The sequence below is a fragment of the Hemicordylus capensis genome, chromosome 8, assembly GCF_027244095.1.
Source record: "Hemicordylus capensis ecotype Gifberg chromosome 8, rHemCap1.1.pri, whole genome shotgun sequence".
Lineage (NCBI taxonomy): Eukaryota > Metazoa > Chordata > Lepidosauria > Squamata > Cordylidae > Hemicordylus > Hemicordylus capensis.
The window spans coordinates 70,584-93,350 of NC_069664.1; the positions used below are offsets into that span (position 1 = coordinate 70,584).

General features: G+C 51.7%; 1 protein-coding gene across 1 annotated transcript in view; it reads left to right on the forward strand.

Moving 5' to 3' along the window:
* The first annotated feature begins 1,737 nt into the window (after positions 1-1,737).
* The window catches only part of PAX8 (paired box 8), a 35,709-nt gene continuing 14,679 nt past the window's right edge, over positions 1,738-22,767 (forward strand). The window contains exons 1-5 of the mRNA XM_053269367.1: positions 1,738-1,822; positions 2,134-2,273; positions 18,135-18,300; positions 20,614-20,811; positions 21,002-21,090. Coding sequence (XP_053125342.1) covers positions 2,249-2,273; positions 18,135-18,300; positions 20,614-20,811; positions 21,002-21,090 — 478 coding nt within the window. The 5' untranslated portion in view covers positions 1,738-1,822; positions 2,134-2,248. The remainder of the gene's footprint in view (positions 1,823-2,133; positions 2,274-18,134; positions 18,301-20,613; positions 20,812-21,001; positions 21,091-22,767) is intronic.

A 22,767-nucleotide genomic window follows, 5' to 3' on the forward strand; every position in this document is an offset into this window, starting at 1 on the left:
AACAGCCCTGCCTGAGGCCTCATGGGAAGTGGGGGGGGAGCCTTGGACCAGCTGCCTGAGTAGCTCGGGTCCTGCTCTTTTCTGGCGGAACCTTTCCAGGCTGGCTCCTGTTTTGATCCTCTTGAGGGGTGACTACTCAGATGTGCTACTTTTTTTGGTAGGGGTTGTCCCTTGAAGACAATTGGCTCACTTCCTGAAGGAGGCTGGAGGCGAGGACCTTCCACAGGCTTTGCAGCAACCGGCCTGGACCTCAAGCCCTTCAAGGATCTGAGACCTTAGAGGCCCCCTTCCCCCACAGGGGCACTGCAGATCTGGGGTCTCCTTGGATCTCCTCTGAGGGGGAAACAGTGACCATGAAGAGTAGGACCGGCACCACAGCAGCTGCTCTGGGTCTGCCTGTGAAGGGTGGCGGTGGCGGTGGTGAAACCTGAGGGGCCCCTGACTGTTCTTCCTTGCTTGGGCTTTGGATCTGGTTTATTTATGAAAGTGTTTGGCTCAGGAATTGTTATTTGCTGCTCTGTTTTTAGCATTGTGGCTTTTGTTTTTCAAAAGTGTGCTTATTTATTGGGACGTGAGCTTGGAGAGGAAGCATTACAAGGTTTCAAACCAAAGGTGCCTCCTTCCAGGCAACCCCTTGTCTTACCTCTCCTCACTGTCAGCTCCTGGGGAGGGCACCTGCATTTTCTGAAGGTTGTTCTGTCTGCAGACTCTGATGGAGCAACAACAGCCCTTCCGGAGCTGCCTTCTCTTCCGGAGATGCTGCTGGGCCAGGTGCCTGAGTTGGGCCAAAGGTATCCCCAGGGCAGGCCACAGCTCTTCAGACTCCTGCTTTCATGCTTCCCTGGCCAGTCCAGGGAGACGCTTTCCATTGCTCACCTTGCAGAGCCAGGACCACAGGGAGATGGGCAGCCCCAGCCAGATAAACAGCGACGCATCTGAAGGCCGACAGATCAAAAAGGCAAACAAGCGATCATGTGCACATCATGGGCGCTGGGCACCCACACAAATGCACAGAGAAGCCGCCGAAAAGGGCCTCTCTCTGCTGCTCCGTGGAGGGCGTCTGCTGCACAAGCCATTTTATTCTTATCATCACCACATTTCAATTCTTTCCAAGTTCTCAGCGTGGTTCTGCCCCCAAAGGGCTCACCCTTTGAAAAGAAACACCTGGGAGGGAGGAGGAGACCCCAGCAACAGCCCCTGGGGAGCGGCTGCGCTGGCCTGCTCAGCAGAAGAGAGCCCCCGAAGGAAGAGGCGCCGCTCTTGGCCCAGAGAGCGGGAGTTCCCGCCTCGCCGCCCCAGCCCCAAGTTGCGCCCCTTCCTTACTCCGGTGGGGATGTCCAGCAGGCCGAGAGGACTCCGGGCAGGCTCAGGCGGCCCTCCAGAAGCAGGCTGGCAGCACAGGCCGTGGGCTTGTGTGCTGCCGCCTGCCTTCGATGGGTGCATGCACGGGCTGGGGCGAGCTCGCCAGAGCAGCTGCAGGCTGGCCAAGCATCAGTCAGGAGAAGCCCTTCGTGGAGTGGCCCTTCCCTCCTGCCTGCTTAACGGAAGAGCCTCTCCGGAGCCATTCTTTTTTAACTCTTAAAGGCACTCAGCCATGACCCCCCTCCCGCTAGGCCCCCCCCCCACAAAACCCCAGGCAGCCAATCCAGTGCCTCTGAGTTTTACCAGACAGCGCTTCGAGGGGGCTGCACGGGATAAAAACCACCCTGCCCTGCCTCTCTAGCTGGGCGCAAAACTTCCGAAGCCACCCAAGAAGAGCACCTGCATCGGCTTCTGCCTGCCTGGCGAAGGGCTGGCGCGGGCTACGGACAGAGCCCAGAAGGTAAAGGCCTCTGGTCTGGGCCCCTGGGAGGGGGGCGGCTGGGGCGGGAGGGACGCGGCCTTGCAGGGACGACCCTCGCGAATCCGGGCACTGCAGGAAGGGCCTTGAGGGGGAAGGCGCCTCTGCCGGCCTCGCTGCCACACCGACCGCCGGCTCCTGCGCTCAGGTCCCGGCCAGGCCCCGATCCGAGCAGCTGCCCGGCTCCTGGCAGGCGCCCCTTCCCGTTCCCAGCGGCCTGCGAAGCTCACGCGCCAGGGGTCTGCCACCAGCCAGCCAGCCCTTTGCTAGGCGACTTTCTTGTTCTCCCGCAGCCACCACACTTGAGGGCTTAGAAGCCGCCCCAAGGAAAGGCAGAGCTCCGGGGGCTCTGGGCACCTTCGGAAGCCGCCCCTGCTTCGCCACACACAGCGCCACGCCGGGCCAGCCATGCCTCACAACTCCATCCGCTCAGGTAAGCTCTCCCGCCGGGCAAGGGGCAGGCAGGTCAGTGCGTGGCGCTGGAGGGACTGGAGAGGCCAGGAGCACCGGCGGCCGGCCCGGCTGGTGCCCCCGGCAGCCCCGCTGCTCAGACACCTGGGCCGCGCTGGGGGAGAAGGCGGCCACGGGGAACGTGGAGTTCCGGCCGCAGGCCAGCCGTCGGGAGCGACGCCCTGCTGGGCACGGGCCGGAGCGCGGACTGGAGCCAGCTTCTGGCGGCCCAAGTGCCTGCTGCCCGCGGCTGGCCAGCTGAGAAACGGCCTCTTGGCTGCTCCCCATAGACGGCGCGGGCCTGCGCGGACCGCGCTCTGGTCCCGAGAGAGCCGCGGCCAGGAGGTGGCCAAGGACACAAGCGAGGCCCTCCGGCGAGCGCCGCCGTGGTGGGACCGCAGGCGCCCCTCAGCCGCCCCAGCTGCCTTCGAGAAGAGGGCGCCCGGCGGCAGCAGCTCCAAGGTCGGCCTCGCCTCCTCCTGCAGCCGCTGTTCCACCTTCGCGGCGGCGGCGGCGGCAATGCTCTTTGGTGTGCCGTGGGCGGCAAAGGGGCGCTGGCTCGGCTCTCCGCTGCCGGCCCCAACCCTAACCCTGCACGAGGTGGGCTTGGGAGGGACGCAGAGATCGGCCGCCGTTCAAGAAGGCCACCCTCCTGCGCCCTTTCCTGTCTCTAACGCATATGCGGGGGCAACGTCTACGCGACTCCTGCCCTTTTCCACCCCTGGGATGAGGGGGAGTCGACTGAAATAGCGGCTCCTCCTCGAACGTGTCAGCTAAACCTGGAAGCCCAGGAAAAGCTGTGCCCGGATCGCTCTTTCCGCCTTAATCGAATTTCCCAGATTTGGCCGAAAATCTGCGGAGTGTGTGCGCGCGCGCCTAGCGGGACAATCTGTCTGGCACTCTTTCCAGAGCGGGAATCTTTTTCCAAGCTGTCTATTATATTTCAATCCCGCTATTTGGGGATTCAAAACGGAAAGGAAGGAGCAAGTATTTGCTAGCGGAGGGTCGGGTCTATTGATCCTGGTCAACAACGTGAGACCAAATCAATATTTCAGCTTAATTATGACCACCTATGAAATCCGGTTCCCGCAAGCGGGGAGCGAGCGGGCAAGGAGAGAGTGGAGACCTGAGATCTCCATTAGTCAATATCTCGGCCTTCCTCTACTTTTCTTTTCACTCCAAGAAAGACGAGACCCCCCCCCCCAAAAAAGTTTCTCTGAATTACTCCGTGCATTCGTGAGAATGTAACGTTTCCGGAATGCAAAAAGAAGGGACATTTTTCTTCTTTTTGGCTTATGCATCAACAGTAAGCAAATTATTATTATTATTAATAATAATAATAATAATAATAATAATAATAATAATAATAATAGACTCGATGTCTGGATAAAACAAACCAGTCAATAACACTTGTTTGACTGTGCAAACAAGAAATAATATTGATGATGATGATGATGTTGTGTTATTTGTTAGATATCAGCAGTGATGCAATATTCTCGGCAGCTTTACTCTTGTCTGGGCCATCGTGCCTATGACTTCTGCTTGTGGAAATCGACCCACCCGGCCCTCGCTCGGCGCCCATGGCCTGCCAACCCCTGCGAGACTTGCTGATCGGCCCCTGCTTCGGCCTCAGGTTACCTTTGAATTTCGGTGCAGGTGGGGCCCACACTGGGTGGGTGGTCGTCGATTCCCCCCCCCCCCGCGATTCCCGCGATTTGCAACGCATCAGTAGGAAGAATCCACACGAGTGCATCAATGCGAGGAATCCCGCGATGTGCTGCGCGTCAGTACGGCGGTGCCCGCTGATTTCTCGCAGGGAAACTGAATTGGCTAAGGGCGGCGACTCTCCGCTGCACTTCCGGATCCCCCAGAATGAGGGGCTCCCCCAACTCCTCCTCCTCCCGCTGCTGTGTCAGAGGCGTCCGCGTGTTTTTGGCCCAGAAAATTCTGGAGTTTGGCATTTTCCGTTTGGCCTGACTGCTGACCCGCCGAAAGCCCCGGCATTAACCCGAGCGCCGAAAGCCCCTCGGCTCCTGCCCGTCTTTACTCACTGGCAAGTCCCACTTGGCTGCATGGACAGGACTCCCGAGGAAGTGCAGCCCAGAGCTCAAGTCCAGAGTTGCCCGAAATTAGGAGCGACTCCGTGCGCGCGCGCCGGGATCCGCGACTGCCGGCATCCTCCCCGCCGCCCCGCCACCCGCAACTGAGAGCCGTGGCGTGGGCGTGGCAATAACTCCCCTCTCCCGTTTTCCTCAGAGGATCCGACCTCCCCACTCCGAATGTCAAGCATGCAAATGCCCAAGAGAGGCGAAAATGATCCCGCACGGCTGTGGGCACTCGAAAAAGAAGCTTTTCCTCGACCAACGCGGGGGCTGGTCCTCCCGCCAACACGTCCCTCTCCGGACTCGGGACCCGATCCCTTTCTTTTTGCATTTGCACCCTTGAACACATGGAGGGTCTTGAGGGAAGAAAGCGCGGAGGAAGCCCAGAAAAGCAGCCTGGCCCAAGGCCCTTGTTCCCTACAGAGAGGACGGAGGAGCCGTCCATCCCTCGTCTCGTGGACCCTAATGCTTTCCTTCATTTTACTCCGCTCGAAGGACTCACGGTGGCTGGTACCCGTCTTCGCTCCCAAATCTCTCTTTGGGGGTTCCAGGCAGCCGTCTCGCATTCAGCGGGGGGAAGCGCCCTTTCTTCACGCTCAAAATAACAGAGGAATGTTGCTGTCATCTTTGCGTAGGTCTGCCTTGATCAGGGTCTCTGTTCTCCTTTTTCTGCAAAAGAGTGGTCTGAAAGGTTCCGATTCAAACCCTAACGCGTTTTTTAAGTCCTGGATGTTTCCCGGACATTCGTTCCTTTTCAGGAGACCTACAGTTAAAGGTCTCCGTTCGTTTGACAAACTTGAATCACACACACACACACACACACACACACACCCCTCTCTCCACCCGCCTTTACTTGGAGGCAGCCCTCCCTGCCGCCCCACAGCATTTCCAACGGAAGCCAGTGTTTTCCCCCCAACCTTGCTGCTTGTTCGGACCGCCAGCAGCGCTCAGGGGCATACCTGTAATTCAGAGGATGGGTTCAAAGAACCTGCGGGGCCCCCAATCTGCACCCGTCCCTATCTTCTTCATACTCTCCCTCAGTCCCAGCGGCTGCGCCTGCCGGGGGGGGGGCGCTAAGCTAGCAGTGTCCCCTTTCGCCTAGCTACGCCCCTGCCGGGCGCCCTTACCGCGGGCCTTAAACCGGCTTCGGGTTCACAGATCCTGTCCATGCGAGGACGGTGTCAGACGTGGGGGCAAGAGCAGCAGCAGCAGCAGCTTCCTCACTTTGTCCGTTGGCTTGCTCTTGGAATCTGGATTCCCCCCGGATCAATGGCATGCAAGCCGCTTCGGTGAAATCGCCACTGAACTCTCCCCTCGAAGGGCACTGCGAGCCAGACGGCCCAGTTTGCCTCGGTCGATCCAAGGGGCTCTTCATGGGCAGTCTGCCCCCAAGCACTTTCCCCCGCCCCGCGCGCCCCAACTGGGTTGCTCCCCAATTCCTCCCTCGCGGCTTTGACCGGCAGCGTGTTACGCGGCCGTGCGGACGGGAAGAAGGGGCTGGGGGCTGGCTGGGGGCGCTGGCTGAGTGGGCTGATGAACCAGAGTTTGGGCGATCAGTTCTCCACCCCATGCGGAAAACAAGAGCTGGGGGGGAGTCGGCTGGCTGGTTTTGAAAGTTTGCGCCGCAAAAGGGCTTTGCATTTTACTCCCCCCTCCAAAGTAGCATCTCGGGTACAAAACGGATGGGAAGGTCAGCTGGCCCAAGAGCGGCTCTTGTTGGCCAGGCAGGTGCTGGCCAGGTGACAGGGGCATAGCTAGGGGAGACGGGCAGGAAGAAAATAGGGAGGGGTGGAGCTGGGGGGGCGGGTGCTTTGAACCCCTTTGCTCAGTTATAGCTACAACCCTGCGGGGGGGGGCACTCAGTCTGAGCTCTACCCGGGGCAGTTGTGCTGGCCGGCTGAGCCTTCGCCCTCAACCGGAGCAAGCAAGGAGGGGAGGTGGGCGAGAGGCTTCCCAAAGGTGGTCCTGGGGGCACCTGCTCAGGCTGCAAGGGGAGGAGAGAGATGGGCTTGCAGGCCTCTTTCTTCCCAGCAAAGAGGCCAGGGATGGGGCGGCTGGTGCCGGGAAGGAGAGGAAGACCCCCACGCTTCGCAGCTATGCAGAGACAGGGGGACTGAATTCCTAAATATCGCAGGCAGCCATGTTGGTACATCAGAAAAAATTGGAAAGCTGCTGATGATGAGGAGGAGGAGGAGGAGGAGGATTTATTTTATATTAAACTGTATTGTCATTTTTCTTTGGGTCACTTTGGTTGGTCCTAATAAAGGTGTTATTAGAATGTGGCTTTTGGATTTCTGCTTATGTCCTCTGCCAATCGGAGGATCCAGCCTTGCCCTGATTGTAATTCATTGAGGGAGTGGTGGTTCCTGCCCTCTTTTATTTGCTGCATCAAGAGGCTTCTTCTTCTCAGCCAGGCCAAGCATGGCGCTGGGGAACTGGCCGACTTCAGGAAGGCCCAGGCTGCAGTTGTTTCATTCCCAGAAGGGAAGGCTCAGTGTGGCTTGTGTGTGGATCATGCTTGTGATGAGAATGTGGCCACAAACTGGGTGTGTGGGTTTGTGTATGTGATATTTTCACTCAAGTCCTGGGATCCCTTTGCTGGCATATTCTGTGCATTGGCAAGATGAAGCCACAGCATCAGGTGGCAAAGAAGAGCACTGCAGAATAATCAGGGACATGGAAGTCTCCGGTGGGAGGGTGCCATTGCTGCAGAAAGGATTAACAGGCCCCAGAACATCTGAAGTGAATGAGAAAGGTCTCTGGTCTGCAGATGGCCAGTACACACAGAAGAAGGTGGCCCCAGATGCCAGGGCCAGGAGACAGCAAACCCAGAGGCCTGCTGTCCATGCATGTCTGGATAATTCAAGTACATGCACGCCACACTGTCAATCATGTTCGTTATCAATCTAAATCAAGTGGAAATGAGAGAAGCTTAAACAAAGGAAGCTGAAATAAGCCAGTTAGGGTTCTGATCAGGGGGCAGGGGCAGGGTGTGTATTTCAGGTTTGTACTCAGAGCAGAGAAATGTTGCTTGGGTATTGGTCCTCAGTCTTGTCCCCGCTGTCCATCTCATGGTCCAACATGGTCTGCTTTCCTCCCTGCCTCTCCCACTCCAATACACTCCCACACAATGGCGGGTGTACTGCTGTCTGCTCTTCTCCTTCTGTAGGGATGTCTTTTGTTTCATAGTTCATCTTTCTACAGATGACTACCCCATCTGACCTCTCATTATCATCATCTGTCTCTTGTTGTATCTCTAACCGTGCCAATCTGTGCATCTTCACCTAGAAATTACTTACTTGTGTTCGGTAGGGCTTACTCATGGGTACATGTCTAGGAGTACAGCCTAAATGTATGGACATTTTATGCTTGATAGGCTAACCCAGGGGTGCACAACTTCAGTCCACCAGCTGTTGTTTTTTTTTAATGACAACTCCCATATTCCCTAGCCATAGTACCCAGAAGTCATGGATTATGGACGCTCTAGGCCAACATCTGCAGGAGGGCCAAAGCTGTGCAGCACTGGTCTGAGGATATCTCAGGCTTTGGTGTTCCTAAGGCTGCAAATAATTGCTAATCATTCATTGATTTAAAATGACTAAAATGCAGTCAGTAGACGGCCATTTAAAAAACCAAAAACCACACCCCTCATTATTCTTGATACAGGTATTTATAAAAACTGTGGATGGACAGCACTACGTTTAGGAGGCTTCTTCCCTCTTGTCTCTTGCAAAGGAGGGCAGGTCTTTCCCAAGGTGCCACAATAGCTTCTTGATTTAGAACTCTCTTATTTTTCCCATACATAAACTTATACACATTTAGCTAGTTAGTTTATTTGACACATTTGTATACCACTCAAAACGCAAAGTCTCTGCATTGATAGGGTTAGGGTTGATACACGACCTAGTTAATTTATTTTTATTTATTTTAACATTTTTGTATACTGCCCAAAACTCACGTCTCTTGGTGGTTTACAGCAAGCAAGCAAACAAAAAGTTAAAACATTAGTTAAAATAAATAACAGAAAACTTAAAACAGTAGTTAAAACAAAATAAATGACATAGTAAAAAGTTAAAACATTACAACAATTTAATTTTTAAAACATTTTAAAATGTTAAAACAATATTTAATTAAAAGTCTGGGTGAATAGGTGCATCTTTAAAGACTTTTTAAAAGTTGTCAGAGATGGGGTGGCTCTTATTTCAGCAAGGAGCGTGTTCCAAAGCTCTGGGGCAGCAGTGGAGAAGGCCTGTCCCGGAGCAGCCACCAGAGCTGGTGGCAACCACAGACGGGCCTCTCCTGATGACCTTAATGGGCGGTGGTGTTCGTGATGAAGAAGATGTTCTCATAAATATCCAGGGCCCAAGCTGTTTAGACAAATTGACTAAACTCAAGCAATTGACTAGTTTTTTAATGGGAGGGACGCGGGAGTTCTCCTCTGATGCCTTTGCAGCATTCTCTGTCCACTTCCACGCCAGCTTTTCTTGTCTACCTCGTCATGGCTCTTATCACAAGCAGATCCCGGCTTCATCTTTCCAGTCCACACCAGCTGATCTGTGCTCCCCTTCTGCCATGCTGCTACTGTGCCTAGAGCAGGTTCCCCTCTCAGTTCTCCGAGCCACGCCTGACCTTAACTGGGTTCACACGGAGAGGAGTTTTCCTCCTCAGGAGCCAGCCTGCACAGTCTGGACTAGAGGAGGCCTCATGCTGTCTGCATCAGTCTCCACCTCTCACACAGTTCTGCTTCGAGATTCCTACTGGGCCATTATGTGAGACACGACATGCAGGAAATCACATTCCTTGACTAAAGTTTAATCCATCAAGCCTGACTCCCATTCTGTACTGAGAATCACCGGAGTGGATTGCATTCCCTAACACAAACAAGTATGTGTTGAAAAAGTGGAGAAAGCTCTACTACTCTTTAACTATCTTGACTGAGATTTGAGTGTTTGGCTTAAAATGTAAATGTATAACTAACTTGCATAGTCTTGCCAATGGCCAGTTTTGAGTCTCTCCTGATAAAGAGCTCTATGTGATTTAAAGGTGACTCCCAATAGAAGCCGATCTTCTTCTCACCTGTTTTGTAGCTGGAGTGGACTCAATATGAAACTTTTACTGAATTTTTTTACTGAAAAGGTCCCATGTTCTTTATGACCAGCACTGTTGCCTTCCAATTCCTGTCAGTGGTGGCCAGGCTGAGCCACTCTGTGGCGGCAGAGTGTATTCAGTTGGTGGCGCTCACTTTTCATAACCGTCATATCTGATCAGTTTATTCTTCTATATTAAGTTTACTCAGCTTGGGGGACGTGCAGATCTGGAGACTAGGTTTAGCTTTAAAATGTTAGTCACAGGACTGTGATTTTTGTTATGATCAGCAAGGTGCTCATGTCCTCTGGTGTCAGGAGAGAAGAGATGTGGATTCATATTGGATGGCCTGGAAGAAATCTCAGCCAGACCCTCTGACTTCTGAGAGAGAGAGAGAGAGAGAGAGAGAGAGAGAGAGAGAGAGAGAGAGAGAGAGAGAGAGAGAGAGATATTTTCCATCATGGGAGAGCTTCAGCCTGTGACATCACCTGTGGGAGGACTGCCTGAAGATGCCAGGCTCAGTGGTCATGGTGCAGCAGTGGGATGGCTGCCTTGATTCCTCATAGCTCTTTGTTGACTACAAGAGCCCAAATGGAGAGGGTCAACTTGGGAAAGGGTCAATTTCCCTTTGAAAGACAACACCATAGCCATTTCATCAGGAAATGGCTTAACTTCCCTAAATGCCTGCCTGGAGTCAGAAATGGGCTAGATAAGGAAGAACAAACTGAAGTTGATTCCAAATAAGATGGAGGTACTTATTGTGGGAGGTTGGTTTAGAGCTGCCTGTTTTGGATGGGGTTGGACTTTCCCTGAAAGGACCAGAATGTAGTCTGGGAATCCTTCTGGAGCCAAATGTCTCCTTGGTATCTCAGGTAGTGGCCAGGAATGCTTTCTATCAGCTTCAGCTGATATGTCTGCTACATCTGTTTCTGGAGATAAATGACCTTAAAACAGTGGTCCAAATGCTGGTAACTAACATCCAGCTTTGACTACTGCAATGCCCTCTACATTGGGCTGCCTTACGTAGTCCAGAAATTGCCATTGGTGTAGGATGGGACAGCCAGGTTGGTCTCTGGGGCTACTTGACGAGACCACATTACTCCTATTCTAAAAGAATTGTGTTGGCTGCCAATGCTGGTTACTACCTATGAAACCCTGAATGCCTTGAGCCCAGGGTATTTAAGAGAGTGCCTTGGTCTTCATGAATCCCACCATCTATTAATATCACCAGGGGATGTTCGGTTGTGGTTACCACCAGCTCAGTTGGTGGTGACCCAAAGCTGGGCCTTCTCTAGGATTGCCTCGGGGCTCTGAAACATGCTCTCAAACAAAATTAGAGTCTCCCCATCCCTGGTTGTTTTTAAGCAACCTACAGGCTTTTGGTTTCTAATGTTTTAAAGTTTTATTGATAGTTATTTTATATAGTTTTAAATGAACTATTATTTTAATTGTTGTTTTGTGTTTTAATTTGTAAACCACCCAGAGATGTTTATATGGGTGGAAATAATATGAGCAGAAATATATGCGATAAAATAAAATAAATAAATTGCTCCTAGGGTTGGGGTCACTTTGGAGAGGCAAACAGCTTCCCAGCTGGCTCTGATAAATCTATCCACTTTCCAAGTGAGCAATGAATCTCATAAAAATTGGCATGATTGGAAGTGCTTCTGAAAGAGATGGCAGGTGCAATAATGTCTGTAAAAGAAAACACAAAGCCTTACATTAATTTGGATTATTTGTTGATAACATCTGTAAACAGGAGAGCCAGATGAAGCCTGCCTCCACTTCCAGCCGGAGTTTCTCCTGACCGTGATGACCATGTTACAAAATTGCCTTAAAAACTCAAACATTCACAAACCAACCTTCCTTCCTTCCTTCCTTCCTTCCTTCCTTCCTTCCTTCCTTCCTTCCTTCCTTCCTTTCATAATTGTTATTGCCCGCATGATTGCTCTGGCCTTATATTCCATCTCCCCTCAGAGGCATTCTAAATTCTGCTGTTATTCTTGTATTAGTCCTGAACCCATTAAAGCTAATTTGTTCACCCTAATCTCCATTTATTTTTCCCTAGTTGATATTAGATTTGCCTCTCTATTGCTCTATCCTGATTTCCTTTTTGTCTTGCTGATGGGTCTCACCCTCTCCCTCTCTCTATTCATGAAATCAACCCTTTTCCCGTCCCCCAAATCACATTAACTCCTCACTGCCCTGCTTTGACCCTGGCCCTTGACAGGCAGCTTTGCACAGTTTTTAGTTTAAGGGTTCCCCAGCAGGCTCAAGAAATTATGGGTACCTCTAAGCAAAGCCCCAGACGGATATGCTAGGCTGAGGAGGAAATGCCTGTTGGCAGCATCTGTGTGCTGATCCAACCTACAATAATTTTGCTTCCAATCGGAAGTCATCTTCCTCTCAGTCAATATTGTCATACAATGCTTTCCATGTGCAATGAGTCAATGTGTTTCAGGAGAGCATTTTCCCTCCAAACAGCTCTTCTGTTGTTGGGCTATTGCATTTCCCCAGCACTCAAACGGCAGTACATTGTTCTAGAGCAATGTGATCACTTTTGTCCCTGGTTAGCTAATGTGAGGTGTAATATACCTGACCTCAATCACTCATTAATATGGAACATCCAGATTGAATTAGGGCAATGCGCTCTATGTGGGGCTGCCCTTGAAGACTGTTCAGAGGCTTCATCTGGTCCAGACAGGGGCGTAACTACCATTAGGCAAGGGGAGGCAGTCATCTTGGGGCCCCACTGCCTCAAGGGGGCCCCCAGAGGCACATCACATGATTCCCCACCCGCCCATGTTGCACCCCCTATGAATTATGTTGAGTCTCTTGGAGATCGTCAGGAGCAGAGAGTAAAGAAACTAGATTCAATGTGAACTGGATATTCACCGTATTCATAATGGGGATGTGAATGTGAGTGCAGGATATATTGTGAAGTGTGTTTGTGTGTGTGTATCAGCGAGGGGCCCATTTTAAAATCTTGTCTCTGGGCCCCCTCCAACCTTGCTACGCCCCTGGGTCCAGAATGCTCATGGCAAGGATGTTTATGGGCACAAATCACTTCAGGAGTATCACACCCATCCTGTGGCACCTTCATTGGTTACCGGTCCGCTTCTGGGCTAGATTCAAGGTTCTGGTCTTGACCTTTAAAGCTCTACATGGCTTGGGGCCGGGGTACCTGTCAGACCTCATCCACCCATATGAACCTGCCAGGGCCCTCTGCTCATCATCTCAGGCCCTGCTCATGGCCACGCCACTAACAGAGATCTGGTTGGAGGGGACTAGAGACAGGGCCTTTTCGGTTGTGGCCCCTTGACTTTGGAATGCGCTCCCTGAAGAGCTTCGCCATGCTCTCTCCCTCAGTGTTTTTTTAAAATATATAAACACATCTTTTTAAATAGCCTTTTTATTGTTCTATCTTTGGTTATATCTGGTAGATTCTTTAGTTTGTAGTTTTTATAATTCTCAGTGCTTAGCTTTTAAAATAACTTTTAATTTGAAATTTAATACTGGTGGTTTTTAACTTGACTTTTAAATTGTTTACTTAATTTGGTTAATTTTATTACTTTTATTGTATATTGTATCTATTTTATTGTTGTGAGCAGTAGTGTACTGGAGGGGAGGAGCAAATATTTTAAATAAACAAAATAAATAAAATAATATGGAAGGTGATTTGACAGGCATCACAGACACCTATTGGCTAGCTTATGCAGGATCACTAGTGACAGCTGGCAGAAACTCAATGATCCACACTCAGTGATCTGTACATGTTATTTGCTTTATACCTCACAGAGGCATCTGGTGGTCCACTGTGGGAAACAGGATGCTAGACTAGACAGTCCTTGGGCCTGATCCAGCAGGGCTGTGCTTATGTCAGATGGAAGTACTGCTAATTAGTTATTCTTCAGGTGGGTGATGGAGGGGCGGGGGCTGCACTCCCCCCAAAGGACCAGGCTTGCAGTGGCCTCTGTGACTCAGAGCACCTTTGATCAGCTGCAGCTGATATAGCAATAGCAATAGCAATAGCAATAGCAATAGCACTTACATTTATATACCGCTCTATAGCCGGAGCTCTCTAAGCGGTTTACAATGATTTAGCATATTGCCCCCCAACATTCTGGGTACTCATTTTACCGACCTCGGAAGGATAGAAGGCTGAGTCAACCTTGAGCCCCTGGTCAGGATCGAACTTGTAACCTTCTGGTTACAGGGCGGCAGTTTTACCACTGTGCCACCAGGGGCTGCTAGCCAGAGGTGCACCTGGGTAATTTTTGAGCCTGGACCTGAGGGCTTTTGGAGCCTCCCCCCACAGTATTTAGAGCTGGTGTTATGGTAGCAAGCTTGACTGGTCCCCTTAGCTAAGCAGGGTCCACCCTGGTTGCGTATGAATGGAGACTTGATGTGTGAGCACAGTGTAAGAGATTCCCCTCAGGGGATGGAGCTGCTCTGGGGAGAGCATCTAGGTTCCAAGTCCCCTCCCTGGCAGCATCTCTAAGATAGGGTTGAGGGAGATTCCTGCCTGCAACCTTGGAGAAGCCGCTGCCAGTCTGTGAAGAAAATACTGAGCTAGAGGGACCAAGGGTCTGACTCAGTATATGGCAGCTTCCTATGTTGCTATGTAAAAAGGGTTTGGGGCCCTCAGGGGGTGTGGAGGCCCTGGACTTTGGCCCAGAAGTCCAGGGGTAAGAGCGCCTCTGACTACAGGATGGAAAGAGCCTGGCCACAGTTACTCATGCTCTGGTAACCTCGCATTTTGATTCCTGCAATGCATTGTCTGTGGGGCTGCCTTCAAAAATGGCAAAAATGGTCTAGAAACTCCAGTTCATCCAAAGTAGGGCTGCCAGATTCTTAACTAGGATGGGGCATTTTGATAACATCATACCAGTGCTTCGTCAGTTGCACTGGGTTCCAATCCATTTCTGGGCCCAATTTAAAGTGCTGGTTTTGCCCTTTAAAGCCCTGAATAGTTTGGGATTAGGCTACCTGAAAGAAAGCCTTGCCTCATATGTCCCTACCGGGACCTTAAGATCCTATTTGAAGGCCCTGCTCTGAGTCCTCCTGCCAGAGGAGGTCAGGCGGGTGGCCAGCTACCTAGGGAGAGAGCCTTTTTGGTGGTGGCTCCCCTCTATGGAATAATAGCCTCTCCTGTGAGACTCACCAGGTAGGGGCATAGCAAGACCCCCGGGGGCCAGGGACAAAATCTGGGCAGGGGCCCCCCCATCACACACGTACCCCAGAGCCCTAAGCCTTGCCCCCCCTGCATCTGATGTCAGACACCAGGGGTGGGGCAACCAACATCTCTCCACCACCGGTCCTACCTCCTCCTTGGCCAGCGGCCACCCCCAACAATGCCGCTGCCCCACTGCTGCTTCTTATCTTGGCTTCTGGGATGTGGGGCCAGAGCCAAGTGGGGCAGACCACCACCACCCCCGTGGCTGGCAGGCCTCTCCGGCTGCCCTGCATGCCTGTGGCAGGCATATGATGTCCATAGTCGGACTGTGCAGGTGCACAGGGCAGAGGGAGAGGCTTGCCAGCTACGACACCCGCTCCTGCTGCTGCCACGGGGGGTGGCCTGCCCCACTTGGCTCACCCCCCACCCCTGGAGGCCAAGATGAGCGGTGGCAGGGCAGGAGCAGGGCGGCCTGCTTGGGGGCCGCCTGACCCTCTGGGCCCAGGGACACTTGTCCCTGCTTGTCCAAGGGACCCTACGCCCATGCCACCAGGCACCACCTCTACATTCCTTTAGATGCCTGGAAAAGACCTCTTTGTTCAGCCAGGCTTTTAAAAAAAGCTTCTGTTTTGTGTTTAGTTGTATTTTAGTGTAGCTCCTGTTTTTGTTTGATTTGATTTTGTTCTTAATGATGATGTATTCTATTTTACTGTGCTGGTCGTCGCCATCACTGAAAGCCCTCCCAGTGTCGCCGGAGCTATTGGTGCTGCTGCTGCTGCTGCTGCTGCTGCTGCTGCATGGTGGAGAGTGGTCTCCCCCCCCCCCCCGGCAGATCTCTTCTTCTTATGTCCTGCCAGCCTCAGCCTGCATGTTGTACTCAGGACGGCCGGGCTGGGAGCTGCAGCAGGAGTGGGCTCTTCTTCCTGCCGAATGCTGTGCAAGGCAAATGCGCCCCCCTCCCACCCACCCACCCACCCCCCGTGATGCTGGTTCTCCTGCTTCAGCAGGTGAGAGTTCACTTTCTTGGTCTCCGGAACAGGCAGGGGCTGCGGAAAGAAGGCCGTCGGCCCCAGTTGTTGGGGAAATCCATCTGTGGTGAGGGTGGGGGCCGAGGAGGCCTGGGCGGCCCCATGCTCAGTGTCAGGTCCATGTGTAAACTGCCCCCCCCCCCTGGAACCAAATTCCTAATTTGCATCCCGTTGCAGCTTTGTCTGCTGCTGCCACTCATTCTACTGGGCATGGCTGGATAAACGGAGTGGTTTGGGGCTGATCCTGGTTTCACTGCTGGCCTGGCTACTGTTGGATGTCTCATAGTTTACTTCCCATGGCTTCATTTTACTCTATTGGTTTAGATTATTGTGCCCCAACCCCACCTTACTAACTTAAATGGAGTTTGAGAAGGCATACCACATATTTAAAAATCATGCGGTGTAACAACAAAAACCAAACATACAACTAACAAAGTGTTTTGAGTAATTTTCTTAGTTTCTTAAGAACTTTTCTTAAGTTCACTTTTAGGTTTCTTCTGAGGCGGTTTAAGGCACTGAAAAATCCATGCAGCCAAGAAGGTGAAAACTGTAAGCCAAGGCTTCTGTTTTTACTACAGTGCCATGTAAGCAGTAATCACATCTTGGGCTCAGCCCCCACACTGGCTGGCCCCATGTTAGGAAAGCCAGCTAGGTAGCCATGGCCTCCGCAGGGGCCCGAGCTTCAAAAAGGAAAGCCTGGGGGCCCAGGGGCTGAAGACACAGCACCCGAGACAAGTGTGGCTTCCTTCAGAGTGAAGATGGAAGGTGGCCTGGACGGTCTGGTCTTCAAGTTAGTGCTCTTGCTTAGAGTCCTTCCTGTCCTTGTAGAGAGACCAGAGGTGGTAGCAGCAGCAGTGGCAGCACCAGGCATCTGGAATCAGAATGGCTCCCCAAGAGCCGAGCCGAGCAGACCGCAGGCTGTGACTGGTGCTTTGGCTCGTGATGAGTATCTATCTGGTGGCATCTGGGGGGCCTCTGTGTGAAACAGGATGCTGGAATAGATGAGCCTCTTTGGGCCTGGTCCAGCAGGGCTGTTTCCATGTTCTTTGTCGTGGAAAGACTCTCTATACTTGCCAACAGAGATGTCTTAACTCTTAGAGCAACCAGCTCATATGCATGCTGATTCAAGAAATGTCTTCATTACGAAGCTGGAAACTTGATTCCCGTTTTAATTTAAAACTGTTATTTCAAGAGCCTTGACTGACACCACTCCGCACTGAGAGGGAGGGGAATCCTGAATTGTCAGCAAGGTCTTCTTCCCTTGTTCAGATCACAGCCCATGAGGAGCAACAGAGGAGAAAGGTGGCCAGTCCAGGATGGATGGCACAAGCGCTTGGAAGTTACATCCTATAACATGAGCACAGCACGTCTTACCACCTTAGCCACTGCAGGCACGAATGGCTCGGCTTTGCATTTCTCTTCACTTTCTGGCATTTAAGATCACTGGCACAACCCTAAGCATGTTGATTTTGAAGCAACATCTACTGGGCTCAGAGGACTTGTGCTGCAGCAATGGGGGTGCTGAAGGCAGAGCAAGAGCATTTAGAGCAGTGCCCAAGGATGCTCTTGCTGCTGCAGCCCTACAGGGTAGGTCAGCATAACAGGGCTTTGGGAGACTCTGACAGGACTGGGGGGCAGGCAGAATATTCATCCCAGCCCCGCTCTTCTCTCTGGCTGGCATACTGTGCAATGTTATGCACCTGGTGGAGCACAGGGTTTGCAGAGTGGCACAAGCAGAACGGCGGGCCGGGCAGCCAGATTACACGGCTGTGCCCTCCGCCTGTGCAAACTGCCACCACACATGTAGCGTTTTGCAATGTGTCAGCCACTGCATCCTGTGTCACGATCATAACCCAAAATACTGAAATATACCAAAATACTGAACTCTTGAGCATGGGGTCATATTTCAACTGAATAGTGTTACTCCATGAATGAAGCAGATAAATCAGATCATTTCAGATATGGAATCCTTCTTTGGATGTCCCCCACCCGCTGTGGGTCCCAGGGTAATCACCCCCTTGCCCTCCCGAAGCAGGCCCTGTCAGCAGAGGAACCCCATATTGCTGATGCTGAGAGAAAGACTATCTAGTGAGTTAACCAAAGAGGGGAGATAGTGACTTCCTGTTTCACACCAGCTCACAAACTTGTCTGTATTTTTGATGTGTCATATTTTACACAAATGCAAACTGTTACATACTTGTAACACAATTGTAAACCAGCTTTTGTAGAAACATCTGAAGAATCCTTAAGCTAATTTGTAACAAGGCAATTCAATATTATAATTTCTTAACTCTTGTGAAGGAATGGGACATCCACATACTCCATTTCTATATAAACTCTCCTAGTGATTCAGCTTGATGCCTTGTGTTAGTACTACATCCACTCCACCATGCAGTTGCTAAATGACAACAGGTCTCCCTTGCCCATTTGGGACTTGGTTTCTCTCTCAGCAGGACATGGAGGACTGAACCAGCTGGGCGGGGCCTTTGTGAATGGCCGGCCTCTGCCGGAAGTGGTTCGGCAACGCATCGTGGACTTGGCACACCAGGGCGTGCGGCCCTGCGACATCTCCCGCCAGCTGCGTGTCAGCCATGGGTGTGTCAGCAAAATCCTTGGCAGGTAAGCATGAAGGCGGCCACTGAGCCTGTAGCAGAGGGACTACAAACAGCGCTGGTGATGATGTTGGCAGGCAGTGTGGTCCTTGTCTCCGAGAATCTGAGGTGGTATTGTGCAGAGTTCACACAGAAAGGGGTTCTAGGCAAGGATTCCTTGGAATCTTTCCTGTGACCATATTAGTTAAGGCATCATTCTGGGGACCCAGAAGATGTGCCATAGGTGGTCAGCTGGAGAACTGTGAGCTGTCTCTGGCTCCTAGGATGTCTTTGTCTGGCTTCCGGTGACAATTCCTGCCAAATACAAACCGAGGTCATTCACACCATCAAAACTGTCTTCTGTCCAGGTTTGAGAGCTGTGTGTGCTCCCAATTTTTGGTAGTGTGGACACAAGGTAGGAGAAGGGAGCACACACAGCTCCCAAACCTGAGCAGAACAGTTTTTGATGGTGTGAATGACCTCAGCCTATGGTGGTCAGTGGCACTTTGCCACTGTGTAGTTTTCATGTGCCGTACTTTGGTGTTGCTTTCTCATGCAGATTCTGCCTTTGAAGGAGATTTGTCAGGAAGCCCCTCCCTCCCTCAGCCCTCTCTTCCTCAGGAGATGACCTCTGGCCCTTTGACACAGTGTGCTGTTTCTCCTTCTGCCCACCTTCAGAGCTGGGCAATGCCCACTTGGTGATCGAGCCACCACACCTGAAGGCATCAGCCAGATCCAGAGAATAGAGACATGGACCATCCCTGCCACAGGGACATGGTGTGATTACAGGATTGCCAGCTCTTTGCATAGCCCTAGGATCCTATCAGGCAAAGGAGGTCCAGTCTTCCTCTGTGGGCCTCAGGGATCATCACCTCCCTCCTGATCTGCTATGACGGGAATCAATCTATTTCCCAGGGACTCACTTTTCAAGTTACTTCTAGTTGGCACACTTCAACTGTGTTCTTTGCAGCTTCCTATCCAATGTTGTTTGCTTTTCAGAAGAACAAGGCTGTGCAGGAGCTGAGCTGAGCTCCTCAGGAACGTCCTAGAGGGAGAGCAGCATCCCTCCTTTGGGGAGAAGGTAGAGGGAATTCTAGGTGAGGCAGGACCAATCTGGGCCAAGGGTCAGGCAGTCTAATAGGTGAGGAGTAGCCTGTGTTTAAATGCAAGGCATCCAGAGGCGTATCTAGGGAAAATAGCGCCTAGGGCAAGCACTGAAATTGCGCCCCCTGTCCAAACATCTGACACCCATCTTTCAGATAACTTTACCATAATATCAGCTCAAAAATACAAGTCAAGCTCGTTAATCTTTTAATATTTCAAAAACTATTTAGCAGTGGACGCAGCCAGACCAAAAAATGCTGGAAAACTACAAATTTCAGTATGCTGGGGCTCATGAAATACACAAATACTCTGTGGAGGTGTACTTGGAAAACTAAACAGAAGTGCCTGTCTAATTCTCTGCTATGCATTGTAGCATCACTATTACATAAGTTTTAAAAATAAATGGAGAATTTGACTTTTCCCAGATACTCTGAAAATAATTAAAGTAAACTGTGTCACTGCTTGGAATATACTCTAGTCTTTCAGAAAGACAGTTAAAATGAGAGAAAGAGAGCAAGAAACTCCCAGTGGGCCTTAATACTAAGGATTTCACACGGATTCAAAGACAAACTCACCATTAATAGCCATATTATTAAGACATCACATTTAACTCACTTATCACAAGAAGCAAAGTAAGAGCAAATGAATACAATCCTAGCTCATAAGCTTCAGCTCAGTATTCACAAGCCCTGATTCTCTGTACTTAGTGCCCAACTAAATTTGTATACAGTGACATATTATATATATTTTAAAGAAATTACCTGCAGCCCCTTCAGGGGGGCTTCCTAAAGGCCATGTGTAGGGGGTCTGCAAAGGTCCCCCCCCTCCCCCTGCTGGCCTTGAGGGCCTCACAGGGACCATTTGAGTATGTGCGGTGGCCGTTTTTTTAAAAAAAAATTTAAATGGCCACTGAATACAAAATGGCCACTGTGCGTGCTCAAATGGCCTCTGCAAGGCCTGGCATGGCCTAGGGCCTCACAAACCCCATTTGAGAATGCATGGTGGCCATTTTGTTTTCAGCAGCCATTTTTAATTTTAATTTTTATTTTTAAGAATGGCGCCCCCCTTCAACTGCCTGCCCCACCCTAGATACGCCCCTGAAGGCATCTACAGCAGGTACCCAGCTCTTTGCTGATAGCTGCACTCCACCCAGTGGGAAGTTATTCAAGTCTAGGCAATGCCCTAGAGCCTTCTTTCTTCTGGTGTGGTAATCCTATTGCTTTTTCCATTGGAGTAGGTACTATGAAACTGGCAGTATACGCCCAGGTGTGATTGGGGGCTCCAAGCCCAAAGTGGCAACACCCAAAGTGGTGGAGAAGATTGGGGACTACAAGCGGCAGAATCCCACCATGTTTGCCTGGGAAATCCGGGACCGCCTCATGGCAGAGGGTGTTTGTGACAGTGACACTGTTCCCAGTGTGAGCTCCATCAACAGGTGAGAGGGGGGGCCTGCTCGCAGTGGGGGCGGGGCACTAGAGGACCTTTCCCTGGCGCAGCCCAGACTGGCCTCTGGCCTCCAGTGTCAGGACTGCAGCAGCTGCAGTGAACAGGCGCGAGGCCTTGTGCTCTTCTAGGAACATCACTCTCCCACCTCCCCTGGATCTTCCTTTCTTTTTCATTTTCAGGATCATCCGGACAAAGGTGCAGCAGCCATTCAACCTTCCCATGGATAGCTGTGTGGTGTCTAAAACCCTGAGCCCAGGCCACAACCTCAGTAAGTGTCCCTGCAAGACCTCTGCAGGAAGCACGTGTGAGGGCCATCATTTTCTGTGCGGACAGATGGCTGGTGCTTACTTGGAAAGGGACTCCAGCTGCATTGGGCCACAGGACAGGGCTGCCCTCAGATCCTGGGGTCTCAGAAGTTATTTGGTGGGGGGTGTCTCCTTCCAAGCCAGCTGGATGCCTCTGGCCATGTGCAGAGTGCCCTTTCCGTGCTTGTAGCATCTGGTTTCTGAACCAAATTTAAATGTGCCAGGAGTTGTGGTCCAAGCAGGGCCATGGTCCTTATCCTCAGGAATGGAGGGGAATTTTCCGTCCGGCCCAGCAAACGGGGGCTCCTGGAGGCGATGCAGGCTTTGGCGATCAGTGGATGTCAGTCTGCAAAAAGAGGCACTATCAGCAGAGAGGCCGCCAGGAGGAGGAGCTTTTGTGGCTACTGTAGCTCCCAGCGAGAGACAAACCCCAAGAGGGTGGCTGATATAGCACCACTGAAAAAGGACCACCATTCACAGGAGTGGAGGAATTAGTCTGTGACCTCCGGAACACCAGAAAACCTTGGGGCACCTTGCAAGACAGGCATGGTGTGTGGCAGAAGTCCTTGTGGACTAGAGCAGCAGGGGTTCCCAACAGGGTGTACTAGTACCCCTAGGGGTACTTGAAGGGCTCCGGGGTGTGTGCGTGCTGAGAGCCTTCGTGACTCTCCACACTGCAGCTGTGCTATTTGTTGTCCCCTATCTGAGAATAGCCAGCTTGAAGCCAACACAGCAATGTGTCAGCTGCACCAGGGTACTTTCCAGATTAGACCCTGCTACGGGGGGGGTGGTGGTGGTGGTGGTTCATGTCGTATCTTGGAAGTGTGCTTCCACACTTCCTGCGTTGTGACACTGCAGTCCCTATGAGGACAGCAGGGTGCCGTTCACATTTCCAATGCCTTGTTTCAAATTTAATTGCTGCAATATAGAGCTAGGACATCGTATATCCGGCATAAGGAAGTTGCTGTTTTTTCAGGTTGTTAGTTTTTGTAAGACCGGACACACACACACACACACACACACACACCCCGCTGTTTATGTTTCGAATGCAACTTGCCTGAACTGAGGCATTTTGCTGCTGTTAGTCTGGAAAGCACCCAGGAGAAGGTGGAGGGTGAAGACCTTCCTCCGCTGCTTCTGATTGGCTGACTACATGCTGAAGCTCATCATATCCCTCCCCTCTGCCTGACTGACAGGCTTCAGAAAATTAGCACTGAGTATTACCACTGAAAACAGGACAAGTAAACATGTCCATTAATCTATATATATGATACACTAAGGTTGTATGTGGCAAGCCCCGCCCACAGAGTACTTTACCAGTCGGAGCTAACAGAGCAGAAGCACCGTGGTGATTGGGCAGTGGGGATTCCACCTGCAGATAGGGGAAAGGAGTGGGTAGGGAGCGAGTGAGTGAGTGAGTGGCAGGGATGGAGCAAACGGTGGGGATGGTGCGAGCGAATGAGCAGTGGGGAGGGGTGAGTGAGCGAGCAAGCGGTGGGGAGTGGGTGAGCGAGTGTCAAGGAGAGGGCGAGTGAGCGCGTGGCAGGGAGTGAGCGAGCAAGCAGTGGGGAGGGGGCGATTGAGCGGCGAGGAGTGGGTGGCTGAGAGTGGCTGGGCCATAAAGCAGGGGCTGTGGTGGT